Below are 21,682 nucleotides of genomic sequence, written 5' to 3'. Positions count from 1 at the left end.
ATTTTTTTTTCCTGTGTCTTTCATGAAGGCCAGAAGGCTTGAATTTTGCCTTTTATTCGTATTCATAGCTAACACATAGATAGCACCTGTTATGTGCAGGTACTTACCAAGCACTTTACGTGTAGTAACTTGTTTAATCCTGTCAGCCCTGTGAAGAAGGCACTGTTATTATCTCGTTTTCCAAATGGTTTCAGAAACTGATTCATACAACGTTTTAGCAACTTGCCAAATCCAAACCTACGCTGTCTGGCTCTAGAATCCATATGACTGAAAATTATGTGCCTATGTCTGTTTTGTGTGGGAAAAGCCCAATATAGCATCAGTACTAACTAATGCAGCATGGAACATATTTTTCTTTAGCTCTCCTGATGTAGTTGTCTCTTGAGCCAGTTATTTTACTTATCTTGTGAATATTTTATAGTCCTGTTAGCTTTTCTGAGGTTTAGAATTGTTAGAATTGCACACATTATTTTAGATTCAAAGATAGTATCTTTAAGTGTACTAGTTTGATTTCATCACACCTCTTAAGGGTAATTCCTGTATGTAAAGCACATTAACTGTCAATTAGTAGGTAGTCAGTGATTATTAGTCTTCTTTTTTCTCTTCTTAACATGTTATTGGGTGTAACACTTTCAGTGAAAAGTGCACAAAGTATTTCTGTTTCGTTTTCAGAACTCACAGTCCTTTGTTTTACTTTTAATAAACCTTAAATTTTAGAGTAGTTTTAGATTTATAGGAATATTGCAGGAAAAAAAAGAAACCCCAAAAGTTACCTTGTACCTGTACCCAGTTTTCCCTAATGTTAACTAACATCTTACATTACTATGGTACCTTTGTCACAATTAATGAACCAATATTGATATACCTAAACTCCATACTTTTTTGGATTTCATTAGTTCTTCCCTAATGTCCTTTTTCTCTTCCAGGATCTCATCTGGGATGCTACTTATGGTGCTTTATTTTATGCAGAAAGTTTTGAATAACCCTAAATGCATTGCATTGTACTTGTCTGCATTAACCTATGCATATAAACTCTTTAAAATTGAATCATTGACCTAGAATGCTGTGTGACTATCTAAAGAAATAGACTGATTTTAGAAATGATATAAAGGCATATCATTGTACTTTTCCCTCCCGGAGCTCTTGATATCAACTGAGATCAGAGGTGTGCATGAAACCAGGTGACTGTAGAGCAGTGCAACTGTGGCTGCTGTTATTGATGAAAAGTGTATTTTCAACAATAGTGGTTTAGGATATTGCTTTTTACCCACTTCATTGATAGAGGAGGATGTTGATATGTAATAATATTAACAGTGCCTCTGATTTATTTTATTCTATGTAATGGTCAGCTGCCCATAGAACAGAATAGTGTTTTCATAGGTTGTGATCTGTGGAATATTGGTACTGGATGAGACCTTCAAGATCATTTAGTTAAAATCTTTTCATTTTGGCTTCTGAGAAAACTAAAGCCTAGAGAAGTAAAGTGCTTTCTTGTGGTTTTCTAATTCTCATGTGCTCTTTTATTTGTCACAGTCACAGTGGCATCCTCAGAGGTGCTTCTGTCTTGTTTGCAATGGATGGGCTGCCAGTTCTCAGTAGCATCTGGTCTTAGTAAAGATCCACTACTGTGTAGCATTGCAAACAGTTTTGGAAGCAGTTTTCCTCTAACTAAATTACCTTTCATTCCTCAGTTAAAAAAAAAAAAAAAAAAGGAAAATAGAGATTAGCCTTAAGGTTGTAATGTTTGTAAATAACTTATTCCTTTGTGAGAGTTTACATATGAAATTGTTTCTTATGATTATTTTATAAATGTTGTAGTCTTTTTTTCTTCCTCAGGGGCAGATTTTTTATTACAGTACTTCTTGTTAGCAAATAAAATAAGACTTGGAATACCAACTAGAAGGATTTCTGTTTAGTTCTCATCTCCTCGAAAAGGTTAAGTTTAAGTATTTAGTTAAAACATGTTAATGAGTTTCTTTGTAAAATGTTTTTGTTTTAGTTACTTACACATTGGGCATGCGAAAGCTGCTCTTCTGAACCAGCACTACCAGGTTAACTTTAAAGGGAAACTGATCATGAGATTTGATGACACAAATCCTGAAAAAGAAAAGGAAGATTTTGAGAAGGTAATTGGTGTAGTGATGACCCTTTGTCAGTAAAGTTGATTAAAATTAGAGGGTGACCTGGTACCTTCATGGTATGAAAATTTAAGTTTGTTCTCATAGCTGCTTCTTTTGCTCATCTCTATATTCTTTGCCTGAGACCTAAGCCAAGAATTGTTGAGCTCCCATACCAAAAAACGTCAGTTTATTTTTTTCCTCCTCAAGCTGTTGTAGAATTTACTTAAGTGTTACATTTTCCTGCAAGTATCACTTTCTTAAATGAACTGGTCACTAGAGGCAGGTTTCCTTTTTGTCATATAATTTTATGAATGAAACGAACACTAAGTAGGTATTGGAAAATGTGAAGGTTTCCTAGCCTCTTATATCATCTGTTTAGAAGCACTGTAATATATTCAAAGAGAGGGCAAATAATTGTCAGCATGACCAATAATAATCAGCTTTTCCAGAATAAATGGAAAGCACCATGAGATCAGCTTTCTCAGCTGAAAATTTGGAGGCTAGTATAATGAGTATCTCTCTCTTTTGTTTGTTTGTTTTTTTTTTCTTTTCTGATCTAATATCATACAGCTTCCACAGCCATTTCCAGGCTCTGTAAGACTGATGGTGTATTATTACATTTGCCCAAATGCAGTGTCAAGGATTGAAAATACACAAGAAAATGCGAAAGATAAACTGATGGTTATTTCGGATTCTTACTGCAGGTTATCTTGGAAGATGTTGCAATGTTGCATATCAAACCAGATCAATTTACTTACACCTCGGATCATTTTGAAACTATAATGAAATATGCAGAGAAGCTAATTCAGGAAGGGAAGGCTTATGTGGATGATACTCCTGCTGAGCAGATGAAAGCAGAACGTGAGCAGAGGATAGAATCCAAACAGAGAAAAAACTGTAAGGCACATTTAGTGTTTTATATTTTAATCGATATTCTTCTTGTATTCTGCTTCAGTAGAAAATGATTTCTGTGAAAGATGATGGTTTGAAACATGTTTGGAAATATGCTTCATATGTTAATTCATCTCTTAGAAACCTTTTCTCTTTCTCTATCATCTCTGCGTTGTTATTACTTTGTTAGCATGTGTGTGCCCTCAGCATCTCACTTGTTACCTGTAGTCTTTTGCACTGCATTCACTCCATGTAATTCCTTCTGCAGCTTTTTGTAGTTCTCTCAATTTAAATACTTAGCCTTTCTAATTAGAATGTTTGATGATAATGTTAGCCATACCCACATCTTCCTGTCAGCGTGTGAGTAAATGTGAATATAATATGTAAGCTTGATGCTACCCTATGTCTGAAATATCACTTAACAAAAAAGCATATCTTTGTTATTACTTGTTCTGAGCTTCTGAATCTGGCAATTTTTATTCTGTAATTATGTTCCGGAACTTCCACACTACTATACTTAAATGTTTTTTTTTTTAAGTTTTTTTAATCTTATTATCCAGTCTTTTTTTAGTATACATATATGTTTTTTAAATTAATTATTTTTGGCTGTGTTGGGTCTTCATTGCTGCACACGGGATTTCTCTAGTTGTGGCGAGTGGGGGCTACTCTTCGTTGTGGTTCACGTGCTTCTCATTGTGGTGGTTTCTCTTGTTGCGGAGCAGGGGCTCTAGGCACGCAGCTTCAGTAGTTGTGGCTCGTGAGCTCTAGAGTGCAGGCTCAGTAGCTGTGTCACATAGGCTGAGTTGCTCCGTGGCATGTGGGATCTTCCTGGACCAGGGATCAAACCCGTGTCTCCTGCATTGGCAGGCAGATTCTTAACCACTTCTCCACCAGGGAAGCCCTATACTTAAATCTTGAGTGTCACATTTGGGAAGTGTAGTAAATTCAAAGTGTTATGGAAGTCTGTCTTTTTTTTTTGTTTTTTTTTACCCCCTTTTAAATGTTTCTCTACATTTTCAGAGATAGTTAACAACTGGACTTTTAGACCTAACCTGATTCTTTGAGAACAGGTAAAGTGTCCATCGTATCTTCAGTAGATTCCACAGAGAATCATTGTTTAACAGTTCTTTCTTACTCCTATGGAGCAGGTACCTACCTGAGATAGGTAGGACCGTAGTCAGTGGGGATATAGAGTTTTTTCCCTGGGATAAACTTGTATCACTGTTTCTATCATCTCTCATTTTTGGGGATCCAAGAGTATCCTGCTTTCTGCTGGAATGACTGAAGGTGCTTTTGGGGAGCCAAGGGGCTCAGGCTCTCAGCCAGAGATGTGTTCTTTAGATGGGCATGTGCTGCAGTATCAATGCCTGGGCCGGGTCAAACCGGTCTGTCCCATGGGTGTGAGGTGGCAAAGGAACAGAACGCTTCTGCTTCCAACACCCAGTGTTAAATTGGAGGGGGCGACTGACCGGCCAGCTGTGCCATGATGGGAACGTGGAGAACACTGGCTGAGAGAAGCCTTCAGGCCTTAGACATCATCTTTTACCCTTCATCAGTGCTACATCAGTGGAATGTATTGACTTCTAAAACAGAGAGAGAGTACGTTTCCTAAGTGTTTTGTGGAATTTCTTCATTAAAAAAAACAATGCATTTACTCTTGGTATCAGATATTGGAACTATTACGTTACTTTTAAACTAGTGGAATGTGCTTGTAAAATCAGAATGTGAAAATTTCTGTCAAATTATAAGGCTGTTAAAATAATTTGAATTCAGCCAGATTAGTAATACATTAGATAAAATATAGTATAACTATCATTTTATAGCTGTTGAGAAGAATCTACAAATGTGGGAAGAAATGAAAAAAGGAAGCCAGTTTGGTCAGTCCTGCTGTTTGCGAGCAAAAATTGACATGAGTAGTAACAATGGGTGCATGAGGGACCCAACGCTTTATCGCTGCAAAATTCAGCCACACCCAAGAACTGGAAATAAATACAAGTAGGTGTATTTCATTCATTATGCTCGGTAGCTTACTATGCTTTTGCTTGATGCTTCTGTGAACATGGAGTAGGGAGTAGCTGCAGAATAGTCAAGAGATCTGGATCTTTGTTCATTCGTGGCCTTCGGTAAAGCATGTAGCCTCTTGTTACTTACCTATCAATTAATGTTATACTAGGTTATGTCTAAGATCATTTCCATCTATAAAAGTCCTTGAGTCTGCCTAAAGTTGCATTTTATGTATTGATCAGGTATGCTGTGGTGTGTTTCTTTAGATGAAGATACTTCTTCTCCTATTATAAACTTTGATTCTGCCAGACATAAGTTTATTCGTAAACATGATAGAAGATTTAAAGAAATATGAACAAGAAAGTATCGTGTTTTTTCTAATTTTGGTTAGTTTTCTGTGTGGTTTTCAGGTTAATAGATGTTTTTTTTTTAAATCTCCCCTACCTGGCCATTAATTTATAAAGTAACCACAGAATATATTTTCTTATACTTTGAAGAAGCCTACTACATACAAATGCTGAATTGTAACTTCTGAAGAGATTGGTGAATGTAAATGATTTCCTGAGTAGCTAATATAACTTTCTTTACACTTGTGGGTACAGGTATGTGTATCTGTATCTGGACAAACACTTCATGTGTGTATATATATGTCCTTCATTTTTAACAGGGCAGTTGCTCCTTGTTTACTGAATACTTTGAATACATTTGGAAAAGTAAATTTGGATACACATTTTCAGTATCATATAATTGCAAAGCATAGTGCAGTAGCATCTTAATGAAGTTGTATCTTAAAAATTAGAAGGCATAATGCAGTAATATATGTGTTGTGTACATTATTTTAGACAGAAATTGTTTTTAAGACTATTCCATCTTAAATGGAATTTTAATCAACCTAATTTTCTTTTTTAGTTGACAGAGAAGGAAACATTCTATTCTTGAATGCATTTACTTATGAAAGTATTAAACCTAGAGATTTACTTGAGTGTGGGATTATTTAAGATATTGAAAAGCTAAATTCCCTTGAAATTATTATTGCTTCTTACCATGGTATACATTGGCCATTACAGGAATATGATTATAGAATTCACTGCACCAGTATCCAATTGTCTGTTAAGTTGCATATTTGCTTTTGTGTTTGAGTATTCAGTGGGTAACTGATGCATTGTCCTCAAAGTCTGATTAAAAAAAATGTTTTGATGTACTTTGAGTATTATGAGTCATAACACCTGTTGGTTTTTAAGGAATTCTTACCTTGTAAAGAATTATGTTTTAAATTAGTACTGCTGCTTATAATGCCTAATCTGAGGTGAAAAGGGTAAAATCCTTCATTGATTTTCAAAATATTCACTTTTTTTCCTAGTGTTTATCCGACATATGATTTTGCCTGCCCCATAGTTGACAGCATTGAAGGTGTTACACATGCCCTGAGAACAACAGAATACCATGACAGAGATGAACAGTTTTACTGGATTATTGAAGCTTTAGGCCTAAGAAAACCATACATTTGGGAATATAGTCGGCTAAATCTCAACAACACAGTGCTATCCAAAAGAAAGCTCACGTGGTTTGTCAATGAAGGACTAGTAGACGGATGGTATGTTTGCTCTTATCTAGAATTTTGAGAGGAAGTCAGGACATGGTATATCACTAATTTTTAAACTGCTTTGAGGGGTGGGGAGGATGAAAGGGAGGGGTTGAAATGGATAGGCTATAGGGTTTCTGGTCCTTGTCTTTATTTTATCCAGGTTCTCAGGTACTGCTCTCTTGTGCTTTAATGCAGCCAACATGGAGTGCCCATGTTTGGGCACAAAGATGGAGTCTATGTTTGGGACTAGAAAAAGTTTGAAAATCTCTGTAGCACATTGATAACCTATAGTTTGAAAATCTCTGTAGCACGTTAATAACCTATATGGGATTTCCATGAGAACGATGAGTATAAAAATTAAAGTCATCTTAGAGGCATGTATCCATGTAAATGAAACCTGTTCAGTTGGGTTACCATACTTACAAGCCTAAGAATGTTTTTTTTTACATGAATTAACAAGAATGTATTAGTTTTTATTAGTATCATGTAATAGTGACACACATTAAGTATATATTGAATAATATGTGATTTTAGACTGTTTTACTGTGGAGCTGAATTTGATAAAGGGGAAGTTTACCTTGGGCCGCATACAAAGGGTGTTATTGCAAACTTACTGAAGTTTGCAGATCTCTGCAGAATATTAATAACCAACATGTATATTTTTTACAACCCAAAAGGCTTTATAAAGTGTATTTGTACATAAATGAGAGGCTAACCATCTCTTATCTGTGTCTCATGGTCATATGTAGAATAGGGATCTTGTATGTTTGTTAAATAAAAAGCAAAAAGCAAATAAAAATGTTGTAATGCATATGTTTTCTGTATTTGAAAATGTCACCTTTGTGTCTTTTTTCAAATGTACTTTTACTGTTTCCAGTAGTGCATTTATTTTACCGAGTAATTTTTGACTAGTAAGCAGCTTTCTTCTTCCATGAACTTGGGCTCAGTGGTATTATGATCTGCCTAATTATTATAACCAGCTCTTAGTTCAAATATTTAACAAACGGAATATAATGTTATGCAATAAGGTATATTGTACTCTCTGCACCTACACGTTAAAAATGTCTCCTTGGTTCTTAAAACTTGCTGTATTTCCCAGGGATGACCCACGATTTCCTACGGTTCGCGGTGTGCTGAGAAGAGGGATGACAGTTGAAGGACTGAAACAGTTTATTGCTGCTCAGGTGAGTTATAGTTTCTTTTCCAGCTCCTCTGTTTGGATTTTTAAGTATCTAATAATATCCTTTTAGTCTTTATTACTCCTGTTGTTCTTTCTGTTCTTTGCTTGTTGCTTATAATGCAAGGGCAGAATGTTTTTGAAAAAACCACTGTTATGATAGTGGAAAATTGAGAATGTCCTAAACTATGCTAGGGTTGGACAAAGGCAGCTGTGGTGTTTTCAGCCAGTGAAATCTATGACTGTTGACTCTAGCTGTTCAGTATAACGAGATTAGTGTGTACAGACTAAGTTTTATATTCCAGTGGAAGTAAACTTGTAAGTATTGACTGGGTTTATTTTCTGGCATGCTTGACTTAAAGAAAATATTCTGGTTAATACTTCTTGCCCTTTAAGCTGTTCTATTATTGTTTTTCTAGGGTTCTTCACGTTCCGTTGTGAACATGGAGTGGGACAAAATTTGGGCATTTAACAAAAAGGTACATGTTTTGACTCCTGGTCCTCTTTTTTTCATGCCTAACTCCTAAGTAATAGATTACATGTAGAATTCATTAGTGTGCTCATGGCAGGGAAAATTTTGTGAAGAATATTACAGTTTTGCAGAGTTTTCAGGAAAATGGAATGTTTTACTTTTTTAAACATATAAAGTGCATTAAGCCTATAAACTATACCAAACAAGAACAATGATTAAAACAAACTTGGAGTTATGGGGAATGGTAACAGTTTTTTCCTTAAATCTTTTTTGAACACTTTGCATTTCATTTTTCTGCTTTCAAGCTGCGAGCTCTCTGTAAGAAGGTATTACTTAATGCTTTTATTTGCCTTACTTAGCACATAGCTTTTAGCATCTTACATGTTATAACCTGAGATGTTATACAGCTTTGAAGCACAATCACATTTATATGAGACTTGCTTATACAGACCCACTGAAATGCATTATTCCTAGTTTAAAAAAACATGTCCTCTAGTTTTCTTAGTGGCAAAGGGAAGATTTGGCTAACTCCATTCTACTGTTCCCTTGTTTACTGAGAGGACATAGAGTTTTAAAGTTACAGATTTCATTGAATTGTATTGAAGGTTCGTTAATTATAATCCCTGTGTCTTATTGAATCTAGCTTAAAAAAAAAAAAGCTGTGTCTTAAATAAAAGTCAAATGAGGAATACTGCATATTGACATTGTTAATTGGAAGCAGATGCTTAGACACTATAATAAGGCAAATCATTGAAGTGCCATGTTTTAAACTATGGTTTCTGTGATTGTGTTCTGTAAATTCTTTTTCTTTGTATTGCTGCTTGATTGTGCTGATGCCTTGCCTCAAAAAATAGTTGCTTGTCTCGCATGTGTCTTGAATTTATTTTGTCTTTTGTGTTTAGTCAGTTTTTGGATACATAATGGAATTATTAATTGGTTCGCTCTGTTGCTGCAGTTACTAATAAATACATTCAAAACTTACAGGCAGAGTTAACATTGGAATACTTTTCATTAATAATCGTGTACATTTAGCTCAAATATAAGAAATACATTTCACTACAGGCCGATAATTCTATAGGGTCTGTTAAATGAACAGCATATTCCCCTGTCTTCTTTCCTTCCATTTTCTCTCGCTAGATAAATCACTTTCAGCTCTTCTAGATAATTTTTTTGGTATTTATTGCCCGTATCTGTAAATGAGATGTGTGTTTTGCTTCTTCTTGATTTTTTTGTTTGTTTGTTTGCTTTAGGCATCATCAGTTTACTTTTCACAATGGAAGATGAGGATTTAGGTCTCCTATTTTTTCTCATAACTCGTTGGCTTTCTTGTGGCTAATTGTTTCGTTTTGTTTCCCTCGTTTGTTTAATTTTCTAATTCCATCTCAGACTCTGCGCAAGTTATCTAAATTTCCTGCCAAAATGTTCACATGCCTCAGGTATTTCAGTTTCACGTTAGAGACGTCTCTGCCGGGGCCTTCGTGCTGCTCACATCTGATCTAGATGAGAGGCCTGTTAACTTCTGAAGCCCAGCTGTGCTCCCAGGTCAATCTTCCTCATCATCCTGGGAATTCCCTTTGCTTTTCTTCTGTGATGGATCATCTGGTTCTTGGATCTTCCTTCTCTTTTTATTGCCTTTTGCTTTGCTGTACTATATCCTCTGGTAGCTCCCTGAGAAGGGGAGCATGGGATGAAGATTTTTGAGACTTTTATATGAACAGCTTCTTCACTTTGAAATTTCACAGTGATGTGCCTTGGGGTGGGTCTGTTTTCATTCATATCCATTGGAAGAACATGTGGCTTCCAGACTGGAAACTCATTCCGTCAGTTCTGGGAAATGTTCCTAAGTTCCTTCTGTTTTTTTTGTTTTTTTCTCAACTATGTTTTCTTTCTCCTCTGTGGAACGTTTCTTGAGCACATGTTGGATTTCCTGGACTGTTGCTCTAATTTTGTTTTCTCTCTTATTTTCCATCTCATCTTTTGGCTCTACTTTCTGGTAGATGTACTCAGCCCTATCTTCTCAACTTCTGTTGAGTTTTTCATTCATGCTGTCGTATTTTCAAGATTTCTCGTTTGTGCTTTGAATTTTCAGAATAACTTCCTGTTCCTATTTCATGGTTGTAATATAATCAATGGTATTTTTTCTTATGTCTTTCCTCCAGGTTGTTTATTTTGTTTTTTCTTTGATATTAAAGGCATTTCTCAGACATCTGGCGAGCCTTGGTTATCTGCTCATCTTTAACACAGGGGACTGAGAGAGGGATTGGAAGCCCTGAGAAAAAGATTGGGCTTGTCAGCTGTGCCTCACTGTAAGACGGTCTGGCTGGCCGGTTAATTGAAAAGCCTCGGCGTCAGTAACCTTACATCTCATCTCTTGGACTAGGCAGTTTTTCCAGAGGAGATTCTTTCAGTCAAGTTGCCAGAAGTGTGAAGGTCTGACTGCCAGGGTTTTGGAACTGACTGGGGAAAACTCTGGGGACTTGACATTTAATATCATACATTTTCTTGATGCCCTTGTCTCAGAGCAGAACCCTCAGCTTCAGAAGAAGAGTCTCTGGACCTTTTGGAGTAATTTAAAACCACTGATCCAGACATTTTGAGAATTGTACAATTTTAGAACTGAAAAAGACTTAAATCTTTTAATCCAAGATTTCCCAAACTTGTCTGATCCTAACCATCCTATGGAATGCTTGTTTAAAAATAGATTTCCAGGGCTTCCCTGGTGGCGCAGTGGTTGGGAGTCCGCTGCTGATGCAGGGGACACAGGTTCATGCCCCAGTCCGGGAAAATCCCACATGCCGCGGAGCGGCTGGGCCCGTGAGCCATGGCCGCTGAGCCTGCGCGTCCGGAGCCTGTGCTCCACAACGGGAGAGACCACAGCAGTGAGAGGCCCGCGTACCGCAAAAAAAAAAAAAAAAAAAAAAGATTTCCAGACTTCACTTCAGACGATTAGAATCGTTGTCGTTCAGGGTTAAGTGGCATGAAACTCTGTGCCAGCCAGTGCCCTAAGGGATCATTGTAATTAGTCAAGTGTGAGAAACAGTCTTCTGCTCTCTTTGTCAGTTGAGGAAACTGAGCTGCAGTGAACTGAAGTAAGTTTCTCAGGTTGGATCGTCTAGTTTTAGCTTCTTTAAAAGAAGAAATTGTATCTTACTGGCTTAAATACTAAACTGAGTAGTCACAAATTAAATCTGTGATCATTCTAACCCAGTAGAAGCTGAAAGAAGGAACCCTTAACCAGTAAGAATGACTTTTAAACCTCAGGGAAGGAAAGAATGAAACAGTAAGTTTAGAGGGGGGCTGGCGCTGATTTAGTACTGGCATGAAATATAAGCAGGTAAGGAGTAGCAATCAAGGGGAAGTTAGATGGCTTTTCAGACTTTTCTGACTCACCCTCTGAGCATGGTTTCTTCTCTAAGTTCATTCAGAATTTCTGAGAAATACTCTCAAAGCAAACAACAACAACAAAATACCAGCCAAACAATAGCAACAAAAACCCAATATAAACCAAAAGGCACAGCCAAGTTTAATTAGCCATACCACTATTTCCTGCATCCTTCTAATGGGAAGAAAATGACTTTCATTACTTTACTTAGCTATTTGACTCCGCACTTGCTTCTGTCTACATTTTTCTTCCAAATGCTTTATTTAGTATCTAAATACTGCTGTTGTGATTGGTCATCATGGATAATTTTAAATTGAATAGTGAAATGAGAAAGATACATCGGATCCAGAAGGGGGTGCTGCTTCTGTTTTGGAGGTAGAGTAGGTTAGAATGTAATGAGTACTACCATTCATTCAGTTAACCTGTAAATATGTGTTGACTACCTGCATGTGCCAGGCCCTTGGGAACACAGTGGTCCCTATATACGTGTGTATATATATATAGCATGCAGACCAGTAGAAATACTTGTTTACTTTTACTCTATAGAATTGCCTTATTATAGTGACCTAATGCTGTTCTGCTTTTGATGGTGGTGTGTTGCCTAACACTGCTTATAGAAAATGATACTAAAACATATATTTCTATATTCCTTCAAAACAGTCTTCTCCAACAATACAAAATGGAGTATCACATTTACCTGTAGGATTGTTACATAACCCCACAGGATAATTTTCTTTTCTAATATCATAGTTAAAAATTACTTTCAGAATATTTCTAATATGCTTTAACTATTGGTTTCTTTTCGCTTGTCAGTAGTTACTCTTGGAAGGGAACTCTAAATCCTTCATGCAGTCTTTGTTTATGATTGTTTTTCTTTTTTCTACTTGACAACTAAATGTTAGAGAAGAGTTAGCTGGTAAACCAAAAAATTAGTAAATGCAGTAACAAAGAATGCCAGTTGTTATTCCTGTGCTATTACTTATTTTATTGATGAAGTTCTAAAAAATCTCTGAATGTTCTAACACAAGGACGCCTTTGTTGCAGGTTATTGACCCGGTGGCTCCACGATACGTCGCGTTACTGAAAAAAGAGGTGATCCCGGTGGACATCCCTGAGGCCCAGGAGGAGATGAAAGAAGTAGCCAGACACCCGAAGGTCACTCTCCGGTTTCACCAATGTTGTTCTCTCTGTTAAAGGAGCAGGATAATCAAAGGGAAAAATGTACTTTGGTGGCAATAGCATGATTGGGGACCATTTTTTTTTTTTTTTTTTTTTTTGCGGTACGCAGGCCTCTCACTGTTGTGGCCTCTCCCATTGCGGAGCGCAGGCTCAGCGGCCATGGCTCACGGGGCCCAGCCGCTCCACGGCATGTGAGATCTTCCCGGACCGGGGCACAAACCCATGTCCCCTGCATCGGCAGGTGGACTCTGAACCACTGCACCACCAGGGAAGCCCTGGGGACCATTTTTGATCCAGCATTATTTGTCAGGATTTCATACTAATTAAAAAAAATTTTTTATACAGTTTTTAAAGGTTACTTTCTGTTTACAGTTATTACAAAATATTGGCTATATTCTCCGTGTTATACATCCTTGAGCTTATCTTATACCCATTTGTTGTACTTACCACCCCTCACCCCTATATTGTCCTGTCCCCCACCTCTCCCCAGCTGGTAACCACTAGTTTGTTCTCTGTATCTGTGAGTCTGCTTCCTTTTGTTATATTCACTAGTTTGTTGTATTTTTTAGATTCCACATGTAAGTCATATCATATAGTATTTGTCTTTCTCTGTCTGACTTATTTCACTTAGCATAATGCCTCCCAAGTCCATCCATGTTGCTGCAAATGGCAAAATCTCATTCTTTTTTATGGCTGAGTATTCCAGTGTGTGTGTGTGTGTGTGTGTGTTTGTGTGTATGTGTGTGTGTACACACCACGTCTTTGTCCCTTTATCTGTTGATGGACACTTCGGTTGCTTCCATATCTTGGCAATTGTAAGCAATGCTGCTATGCACATTGGGGCACATGTATCTTTTCGAATTAGTGTTTTTGTTTTTCTCGGATATATACCCAGGAGTGGATTTGCTGAGCCTTATGGTACTTTTATGTTTAGTTTTTGGAGAAACCTCCATGCCGTTTTCCACAGTGGCTGCACCAATTTACATTCCCACCAACAGTGCACAAGGGTTCTCTTCTCTCCACATCCTCGCCAGCATTTGTTATTTGTGTTCTTTTTGATGATAGCCGTTCTGACAGGTGCAAGGTTACAGTATCTCATTGTGGTTTTGGTTTGCATTTCCCTGATGATTATCGATGTTAAGCATCTTTTCATATGCCTGTTGGCCATCTGCATTTCCTCTGGCAAAACGTCTGTTCACTTCTGTCCATTTTTAAATTGGCTTGTTTGTTTTTTTGATGTTGAATTGTATGAGCTGTTTAAGAATTTGATACTAATGGAAGTAAATGTTTTTGTGGATTTCTTACTGAAGAAATTTATTCTAGCGGTATTACTATCCACAGCACATTCCACAGAACTGTTACACTCGGTGCCTATTTTTTATTTTGTGGAGATAGCATATTAGTGTATAATAAGAATTTATTTCTTCCTGGAGGTGTTATATACTCCATGCTCTTATCTCTGTGTGAAAGCTGAGGTGCATTCTCTATTAGCTGGGTTATTCGCTGTTGCCTTTAAGCCAAAACATTTGACCTGATAGTATTGAATCACAGCTTGAGTCCAGAGTCTATCATGCTGCCACTGGCTCTGTTTTAGAAAATATCAGTGAAGTGACAATGATATCTGTCTATCTGAATTCGGAATATAAATCTTAAACACAGGTAGCAGGGAGTTCTTCTTAGGTAAGCCATGTTTGTTGTCTCACATGGTTATAACTGCTAGGTTGATAGTCTTGAAGAAAAAATATATCCTTTTGTTCCAGCTTTGTGAGTTGTCTGTAAATATCTTTATTATCCAATGAAGCTTATGTCCATAGACTAACTCACTCATATACTAATAGACTAATATATTCATAACCTTACTCATAACTATGTTATGTTCATAGACTTACTCAGGTGTAAGGTGATACGTTTCATGAACAGCTATAAATGTTTTAAGTGGTAGCCTATGATTGCCTTTCTCTGTATGACATTAGCTTCTTTTTAATTTGGAAGACTTATTTTAAGGGTACCCCTAATAAGACTTGGGGAGAGAGAGAGAGTGTGTGTGTGTGTGTGTGTGTGTGTGTGTGTGTGAGAGAGAGAGTGTGTGTGTGCGAGTGTGAGATTGATTTGGCTTTACTGTTGCCTTTATCTTGCATCTGATGGGTTCAACCAGGTGAATGGTGGTTTCTGATGTATCGTATCGCCCACTACAGTCAGCTTAAATGTGAAGCTTAATGTTTTAAAATTTGAACGGTGAGAATAAAACTTTTAAGAGTGCTTATTTGTAATAATAAAGAATAAGTAATAGTTAAATAACTAATTGATTAGGAAACACTTTAAATGATGACTGGATTGCTCAGTTTGCTCTGTGGAATTTTCATTATCCTTTCCCTCACAAAGTGTTCTATATTTAGCCTGTCAGTATTCTGTTCTGAGCCCAGCATAGTATAAGTTGTTGCAACATACTGACTTTTTTCAAGTGCATTGGTGCATTCAATGAACAATTATTGAATGCATGTTATTTAACATTTATTCAAAGGATCTTCTTACACTTTTTTTTCTTTTGATTTCGGTCAAACAAAAATCTGAAAATTAACAAATATAGCATTCTTTTTATTTTCCGGATCTCTTTTTCTTCTTCTTCATATAATATATACTGAAAAGGCAGAAAATTCATCTTTCTGTACGTGTATGCTACTGTCTTTAAAATTTGTCTCCTAAAATGTGAAAGATCTACCATTTCCTGCTAAGATAACGTCTGTTCCTATAGTGACGTTCCACAGCCACTGATGAGGAATGACTTTATTTTCTCCTTTGCTGCAAAAGCAGTGGATTTTTGAGGCTAGCAAAGCAGATTCTGGTTGGAGGGACACTGTGAGACAAATACTGTCTTAGCTCTAAAAACAAAGAATGATTGTTTTAGGCTGGAAGTAATCTCAGGGGCAGACCACCCTCATCTGACTCCAGTACATTATTGGTCAGGTGTCTGACCCAGGGTCACAGAGCTGGGAATCAGACTAATACAGATGACTTCTGTTTTTGTTAAGGAATAAAATGAATGAATGTATAAATTTCATACTGGGTTCAATAGTTGTTGTTTCAACCAACATTCTCTCTTTTTTTTTTTTTTAATCAGAATCCTGATGTTGGCTTGAAACCCGTCTGGTATAGTCCTAAAGTTTTCATTGAAGGTGCTGACGCAGAGACGTTGTCAGAGGGTGAGACGGTTACATTTATAAATTGGGGCAACATCAACATTACTAAAATACACAGGTAAGAACTTTTTGTTTGTTTTCAAATAAATATGGAAGGAAAGTCTTTTATGTTTATTCATTTATTAAAAATTACCTAATTCAGACCCATTGATGGTGCTGGCTGGTACATCTACCCAGGCATAGATGCTGCAAATTCTGGACACATTAAGGTTTTTTTCCATATATGTTTCATTACATTAATAGGGTATTAGGATATTGCTTGTGATGTTGAAAACGACAGCATGTAGATATAAAAAATAATTCTAATGCTTTAGGCCCCCCTTTTATCATCTAATTCTCAGAATGCGATTGCATGGTGGAGAGATCCTTTGGACAGAAATTGTATGTATAACATTCTGTATATCCTAAAGTCTACTTTATTTTTTATTTTTAAATTTTTTTTATTAATTAATTTTTATTGGAGTACAGTTGCTTTACAATGTTGTGTTAGCTTCTGCTGCACAGCAAAATGAATCAGCTGTACATATACATATATCCCCTCCCTTTTGGCTTTCCCTCCCATTTAGGACACCACAGGGCATTAAGTAGAGTTCCCTATGCTATACAGTATGTTCCCATCAGTTGTCTATTTTATACCTAGTATCAGTAGTGTATGTGTGTCAGTCCCAGTCTCCTAATTCCTCCCGCCCCACCCCTTTCCCCCTTGGTATCCATACTTTTGTTCTCTACGTCTGTGTCTCTGTTTCTGCTTTGCGAATATGGTCCTCTACACCATTTTTCTAGATTCCACATGTATGGGTTAATATACGATATTTGTTTTTCTCTTTCTGACTTACTTCACTCTATATGACAGTCTCTAGGTCCATCCACGTCTCTACAAATGACCCACTTTTGTTCCTTTTTATGGCTAATATTCCATTGTATATATGTACCACATCTTTTTTATCCATTACTCTGTTGATGGACACTAAAATCTACTTTAAATTTAATCATTTTGTGCTGAGTATGAACTTTCCAGTTATTATAGTGTGCTACACTTACCAGTTCTTAAGATTACACAAATGGGACATAGTATGCTAAGATTAATTTAGTAAACTCTGAAATATCAGTTGTCGTGTCATTACATATGATGTCAACTAATTGATAAATGTTTTGAAAATACAGTATTTTAGATTTTTTAATGTTTACTCCAGGTGACTTTAAAATTCATAAACATGTTCATGTTCTTCATCAGATGTATGGGGGATCTGTCCACATATTAGTATCTTGACAGCAGGGACTCTACTTCATTCATCTCTTAACCAGTTAATGTCTGGCACCTACTAGAAACTCAAATAAATGTTTTATTTGATATTTTTCCAAAGAAAATTTCCTATCCATTTATTACAGGTACAGAACAAAATAGTGCATTTGTGGCAGTTAAAGTTTGTTTTCTGAAAACACTTTCCTATCTTATTTTTAGAAATGCAGAAGGAAAAATTGTATCTCTTGATGCAAAATTGAATTTGGAGAACAAAGACTATAAGAAAACCACTAAGATCACATGGCTTGCCGAGACCGAACGTGCTCTTCCTGTCCCAGCAATCTGTGTCACTTACGAGCACTTGATCACAAAGCCCGTACTGGGAAAAGACGAGGACTTTAAGCAGTATGTCAACAAGAACAGTAAGGTAACCTCCTGAAAGAAACCCTATTTCATCTTGCTCTGTTGTATCAGTATAACCTTTTCTTCAGAATTTTTAAAATTAGTTTTAAGTATTTGTTTCCTCAGATAAAATGGAAAAGATTTCTAGAATTTTGTTAAAAATGATATAAAAGAATAATGTTCCCATTTTATAAATTCTAGAAACCGAGGCACAGTGAGGTTCAGTAAGTTGCTTGAGGACAGGCAATAAGGCGTAGAGCTGGGGTTCAAACCCAGGCCTCCTGGCTCTAGAACCCTTGTGCTTTAGTGCTGCGCCAGCGTGCATTTCAGCTAGGTCTGTGTGCTTCTTGTATTGTACTTCATATTTACAGTGGGAAATTTCTTTATATCTGCAGGGACACCAATCAAGTTAGTTAAAAGGTTCATGAAGCCCATCAGTATATAAACGTTAACTTTTAGAAATATAATGAATAATTGTTATTTATTTTAATATTTCACTGTTTTACTGCATGTGCTTAAGTAGTAAAGTTTTTAACATATCCTGTTGCAGCTACTGGAAAAGCTGCTTGCATTTTAGGGTTGTTTTTAGTGCTCTGATGTTTAAGAAAGTGTATTTTGGTCTTATACCATCTTTACAGCATGAAGAATTAATGCTGGGGGATCCCTGCCTTAAGGATTTGAAAAAAGGAGACATTATACAACTCCAGAGAAGAGGCTTCTTCATATGTGATCAACCTTATGAACCCATTAGGTAAATCAGTATAACTGAACATTTAAATGAAAATGCTTAAAATTCTTATAGTGAATAATATTTTAAAGATTGAACTTCCACTAAAATACTGTACCTGACAATTTGCTGTTCGGTTTCATTTGTTCTTCTGTATTTACTATTTCAGACATCATTGTAACAAATTTTAACTTTGAAACAGCATAATAACAAATTTTATTTCTAGAACTAAACCATTCATCTTCACATGGTCCAAGTAAAAAGAAAAAAATTTCAGTGTTATCTTTGGATAAACATTATAGCTATTACCTTTTCTTTTTTTTTCTAAATTTATTTTTTATTGAAGTATAGTTGATTTACAGTGTTGTATTAATAACCGCTGTACAGCAGAGTGACTCAGTTGCACATATACATATACATTTTCATATTCTTTTCCATTATGGTTTATCACAGGCAGCTTTTCTTTATAGTGTACTTTAATTAGATATATTGTAGAATACAAATAATACAGCAGGTACAGTTAGAGGATTATAACAAATGTTTGTGTTTTTTTTAAACCATGAAGTAATAGAATTACTAGGAGAACTTTCAGTCTCTGAATTTTTGTTCACGTTTCTTTTTTTTGTCTTTGCTGTTTTTTATTGCATCTCTTTAACTTTGTGATCAGACCTCACTCCTGAGCTCCAGACTTGTGAATCTAATTAATGCCTTTTAGACATCTCTGAATAGATAACTTTCAAGTACCTCAAACTTCAAAATTCAAGATCCTAGTTACCATCTCTCCTCAGTTCTTCTCCTTCATCCCCCATTCTAATCAGTAAACCTTGTTGTTTGTACTGCTTGCCTAGTTCATCTCTGTGCTTCTACTGCTCTGCCTTTGTTTCAGGCCCTTAGCATTTCTTCCTTGATTGCCAAAACAGTTTCTAAAGTAGTCTCTTCCTTCCAGTTTTGCACTTTTCTGATCCACTTTTCATATGGCCCCCAGTCTAAAACTTTCAGAGTAACAATTTTATCACATTATTCCCCCCTGCTTAATAATTCTTGTTAGCTTCAGAGGAAAATCTAAACTTCTTAGTTTGGCCTGCAAGAGTTTGCATGTAATGGCCTCTTGACCCACCTGAGCCATCTGTGTTGTAGCTGACCTCTTCCTCCCTTCTGCTCAAGATACTGCACTGCCTGGGGCTTTCCAAAGTCATCAGCTACCTTTGAACTTCTTGCTTTTTCCTGGAATGGCCGTGCTTCTTTTTCTTCATCTGGATAACCTTTCAAATGTTACTTCTTCCAGAGCTTTCTTGTATTCCTCTAATCTGGATAGGCACCCAACCTATGTGTCCCCATTGCAGCGAGCACTTTCCTCTTTAGAATATTTATCACATGCTGTTGTATCTATCTTTCTGTCTGTCTATCTATCTATCTTGTTTCCACCACTGGAAATTCATTAAGGGCAGATACTTTTTTCATGTTCATCTTAGTATCACGTTGCCGTTAGTCAAATAAGACCATGTGTGTAAACAGCATGCACAGTGCCCAGTACTTACTAAAGCCCTTGTTAAATATTTAGTGATGGTGGTGGTGGTGGTGGTGGTGGTGGTGGTGGTGGTAGTAGTGATGGTACCAACTAGAGTCATGCCCAGAAGAGAGTAGGCTTTCAATTTATTCTGAAAGATTGTTGAACGTTTCGACAAATGGTGCTGTATCAGCAACCACGTGCAAGAGTGAACGAACCCCTACCTCATACCATGTATAAAAATTAACTCAAATATGGATCAAAGACTTAAATGTAAGAGCTAAACTATAAAACTCCTAAAGGAAAACATAAGTTTAAGTCTTTGTAATCTTAGCAGTGCTTTCTTAAATATAACACCTAAAGCATAAGCAACCAACGAAAATATACATAAATTGGACTATATCAAAAATTTTTGTGCTTCAGAGGACACCATCAGGAAAGTGAAAAGACAGTCCACAGAATGAGAGAAAAATATTTGCACATGTATCTGATAAAGGACTATTATGCAGAATAAATAAAGAATCCTTACAACTTGATAATAAAAAGACAGTTAAAAACGGACAAAGACATTCTCCAAAGCAGATATGCAAGTGGTCAATAAGCACATGAATAGATGCTCAATATTATTAGTTATTAGGAAAATGCAAATCAAGACCACAGTGAGATATCATTCCATATCCCCTTGGATGGCTATAATCAAGAAGGCAGGCAGTAACAAGTGTTGAGGATGTGGAGAAATTGGAACCCTCATACATTGCTAATAGGATTGTAAAATGATGTAGTTACTTTGGAAAACAAAGTGGCAGTTCCTCAAAAAGTTAAATATGGTGTTATCATTTGACCTAGCATTTCCACTTTTATATATATACCCAAGGAAAGTAATAACATATGTTCACACAAAAATTTGTACATGGGGCTCCCCTGGTGGCACAGTGGTTGAGAGTCCGCCTGCCGATGCAGGGGACGCGGGTTCGTGCCCCGGTCTGGGAAGATCCCACGTGCCGCGGAGCGGCTGGGCCCGTGAGCCGTGGCCGCTGAGCCTGCGCGTCTGGAGCCTGTGCTCTGCGGCGGGAGAGGCCACAACAGTGAGAGGCCCGCGTACCGCAAAAAAAAAAAAAAAATTTGTACATGAATGCTCATAGCAGCATCATTCGTAATAGACAAAAGGTACAAACAACCCAAATGTCCAACAGCTGATGAATGGATAAACAAAATGTGGTGTATCCATACAAGGGAATATCATTCAGCCATAAAAAAAGTGAAGCGCTGATTCATGCTATAACATGCATGAACCTTGTAAGCGTTATGCTAAGTGAAGTAAGCTAGTCACAACAGACCACGTATTGTACGATTTTATTTATATGAAATGTCCAGAATAGACAAATTCATACAAACAAAGTTAGATTAGTGGTTGCTAGGGACCAGAGGCATGGGAGACTGGCAAGTGATAGATAAAGGGTACAAAGATTCTTTTTAGGGTGATGAGAATGTTTTAAACTTAGATAGTGGTGATGGTTGCACAATTTTATGTAACCAGGGAATAGTGTACTTTCAAAGGGTGGATATTTTGGTATGTGAATTATATTTCAATAAGGCCATATTCAGAAATACTGAAGAGATGTATAGGATTCTGTTGTTACTAAAGTCTCTAACTTATTTTCACTCTGTGGCCTTTGCCACAAAATTCAAAAAAATATTTTGCTTATGAGTAGTCTCAAGGGCAGTGGATTTTGCTAATGACTGTACCCTTTAGAATTGAGAAATTCTTACAAAATAAATGTTTTACAGAAATTCTT

The 21,682-nt window shown here is 36.6% G+C and overlaps 1 protein-coding gene across 2 annotated transcripts in view; it reads left to right on the top strand.

Moving 5' to 3' along the window:
* EPRS1 (glutamyl-prolyl-tRNA synthetase 1) overlaps window positions 1–21,682 on the top strand; it is a 68,492-nt gene that overhangs the window by 12,366 nt on the left and 34,444 nt on the right. For both annotated transcript variants that reach the window (XM_019920464.3, XM_019920463.2), the window contains exons 7-16: window positions 2,000–2,126; window positions 2,825–3,017; window positions 4,835–5,006; window positions 6,376–6,609; window positions 7,700–7,784; window positions 8,197–8,256; window positions 12,676–12,786; window positions 15,929–16,065; window positions 17,470–17,677; window positions 18,291–18,403. In XM_019920464.3, coding sequence (XP_019776023.2) covers window positions 2,000–2,126; window positions 2,825–3,017; window positions 4,835–5,006; window positions 6,376–6,609; window positions 7,700–7,784; window positions 8,197–8,256; window positions 12,676–12,786; window positions 15,929–16,065; window positions 17,470–17,677; window positions 18,291–18,403 — 1,440 coding nt within the window. The remainder of the gene's footprint in view (window positions 1–1,999; window positions 2,127–2,824; window positions 3,018–4,834; window positions 5,007–6,375; window positions 6,610–7,699; window positions 7,785–8,196; window positions 8,257–12,675; window positions 12,787–15,928; window positions 16,066–17,469; window positions 17,678–18,290; window positions 18,404–21,682) is intronic.

This window comes from Tursiops truncatus, chromosome 1 (assembly GCF_011762595.2).
Source record: "Tursiops truncatus isolate mTurTru1 chromosome 1, mTurTru1.mat.Y, whole genome shotgun sequence".
Taxonomy (NCBI): Eukaryota; Metazoa; Chordata; class Mammalia; order Artiodactyla; family Delphinidae; genus Tursiops; species Tursiops truncatus.
Note: the sequence above shows the minus strand (reverse complement) of the source record. Positions and strands in the feature narration are given on the sequence as shown.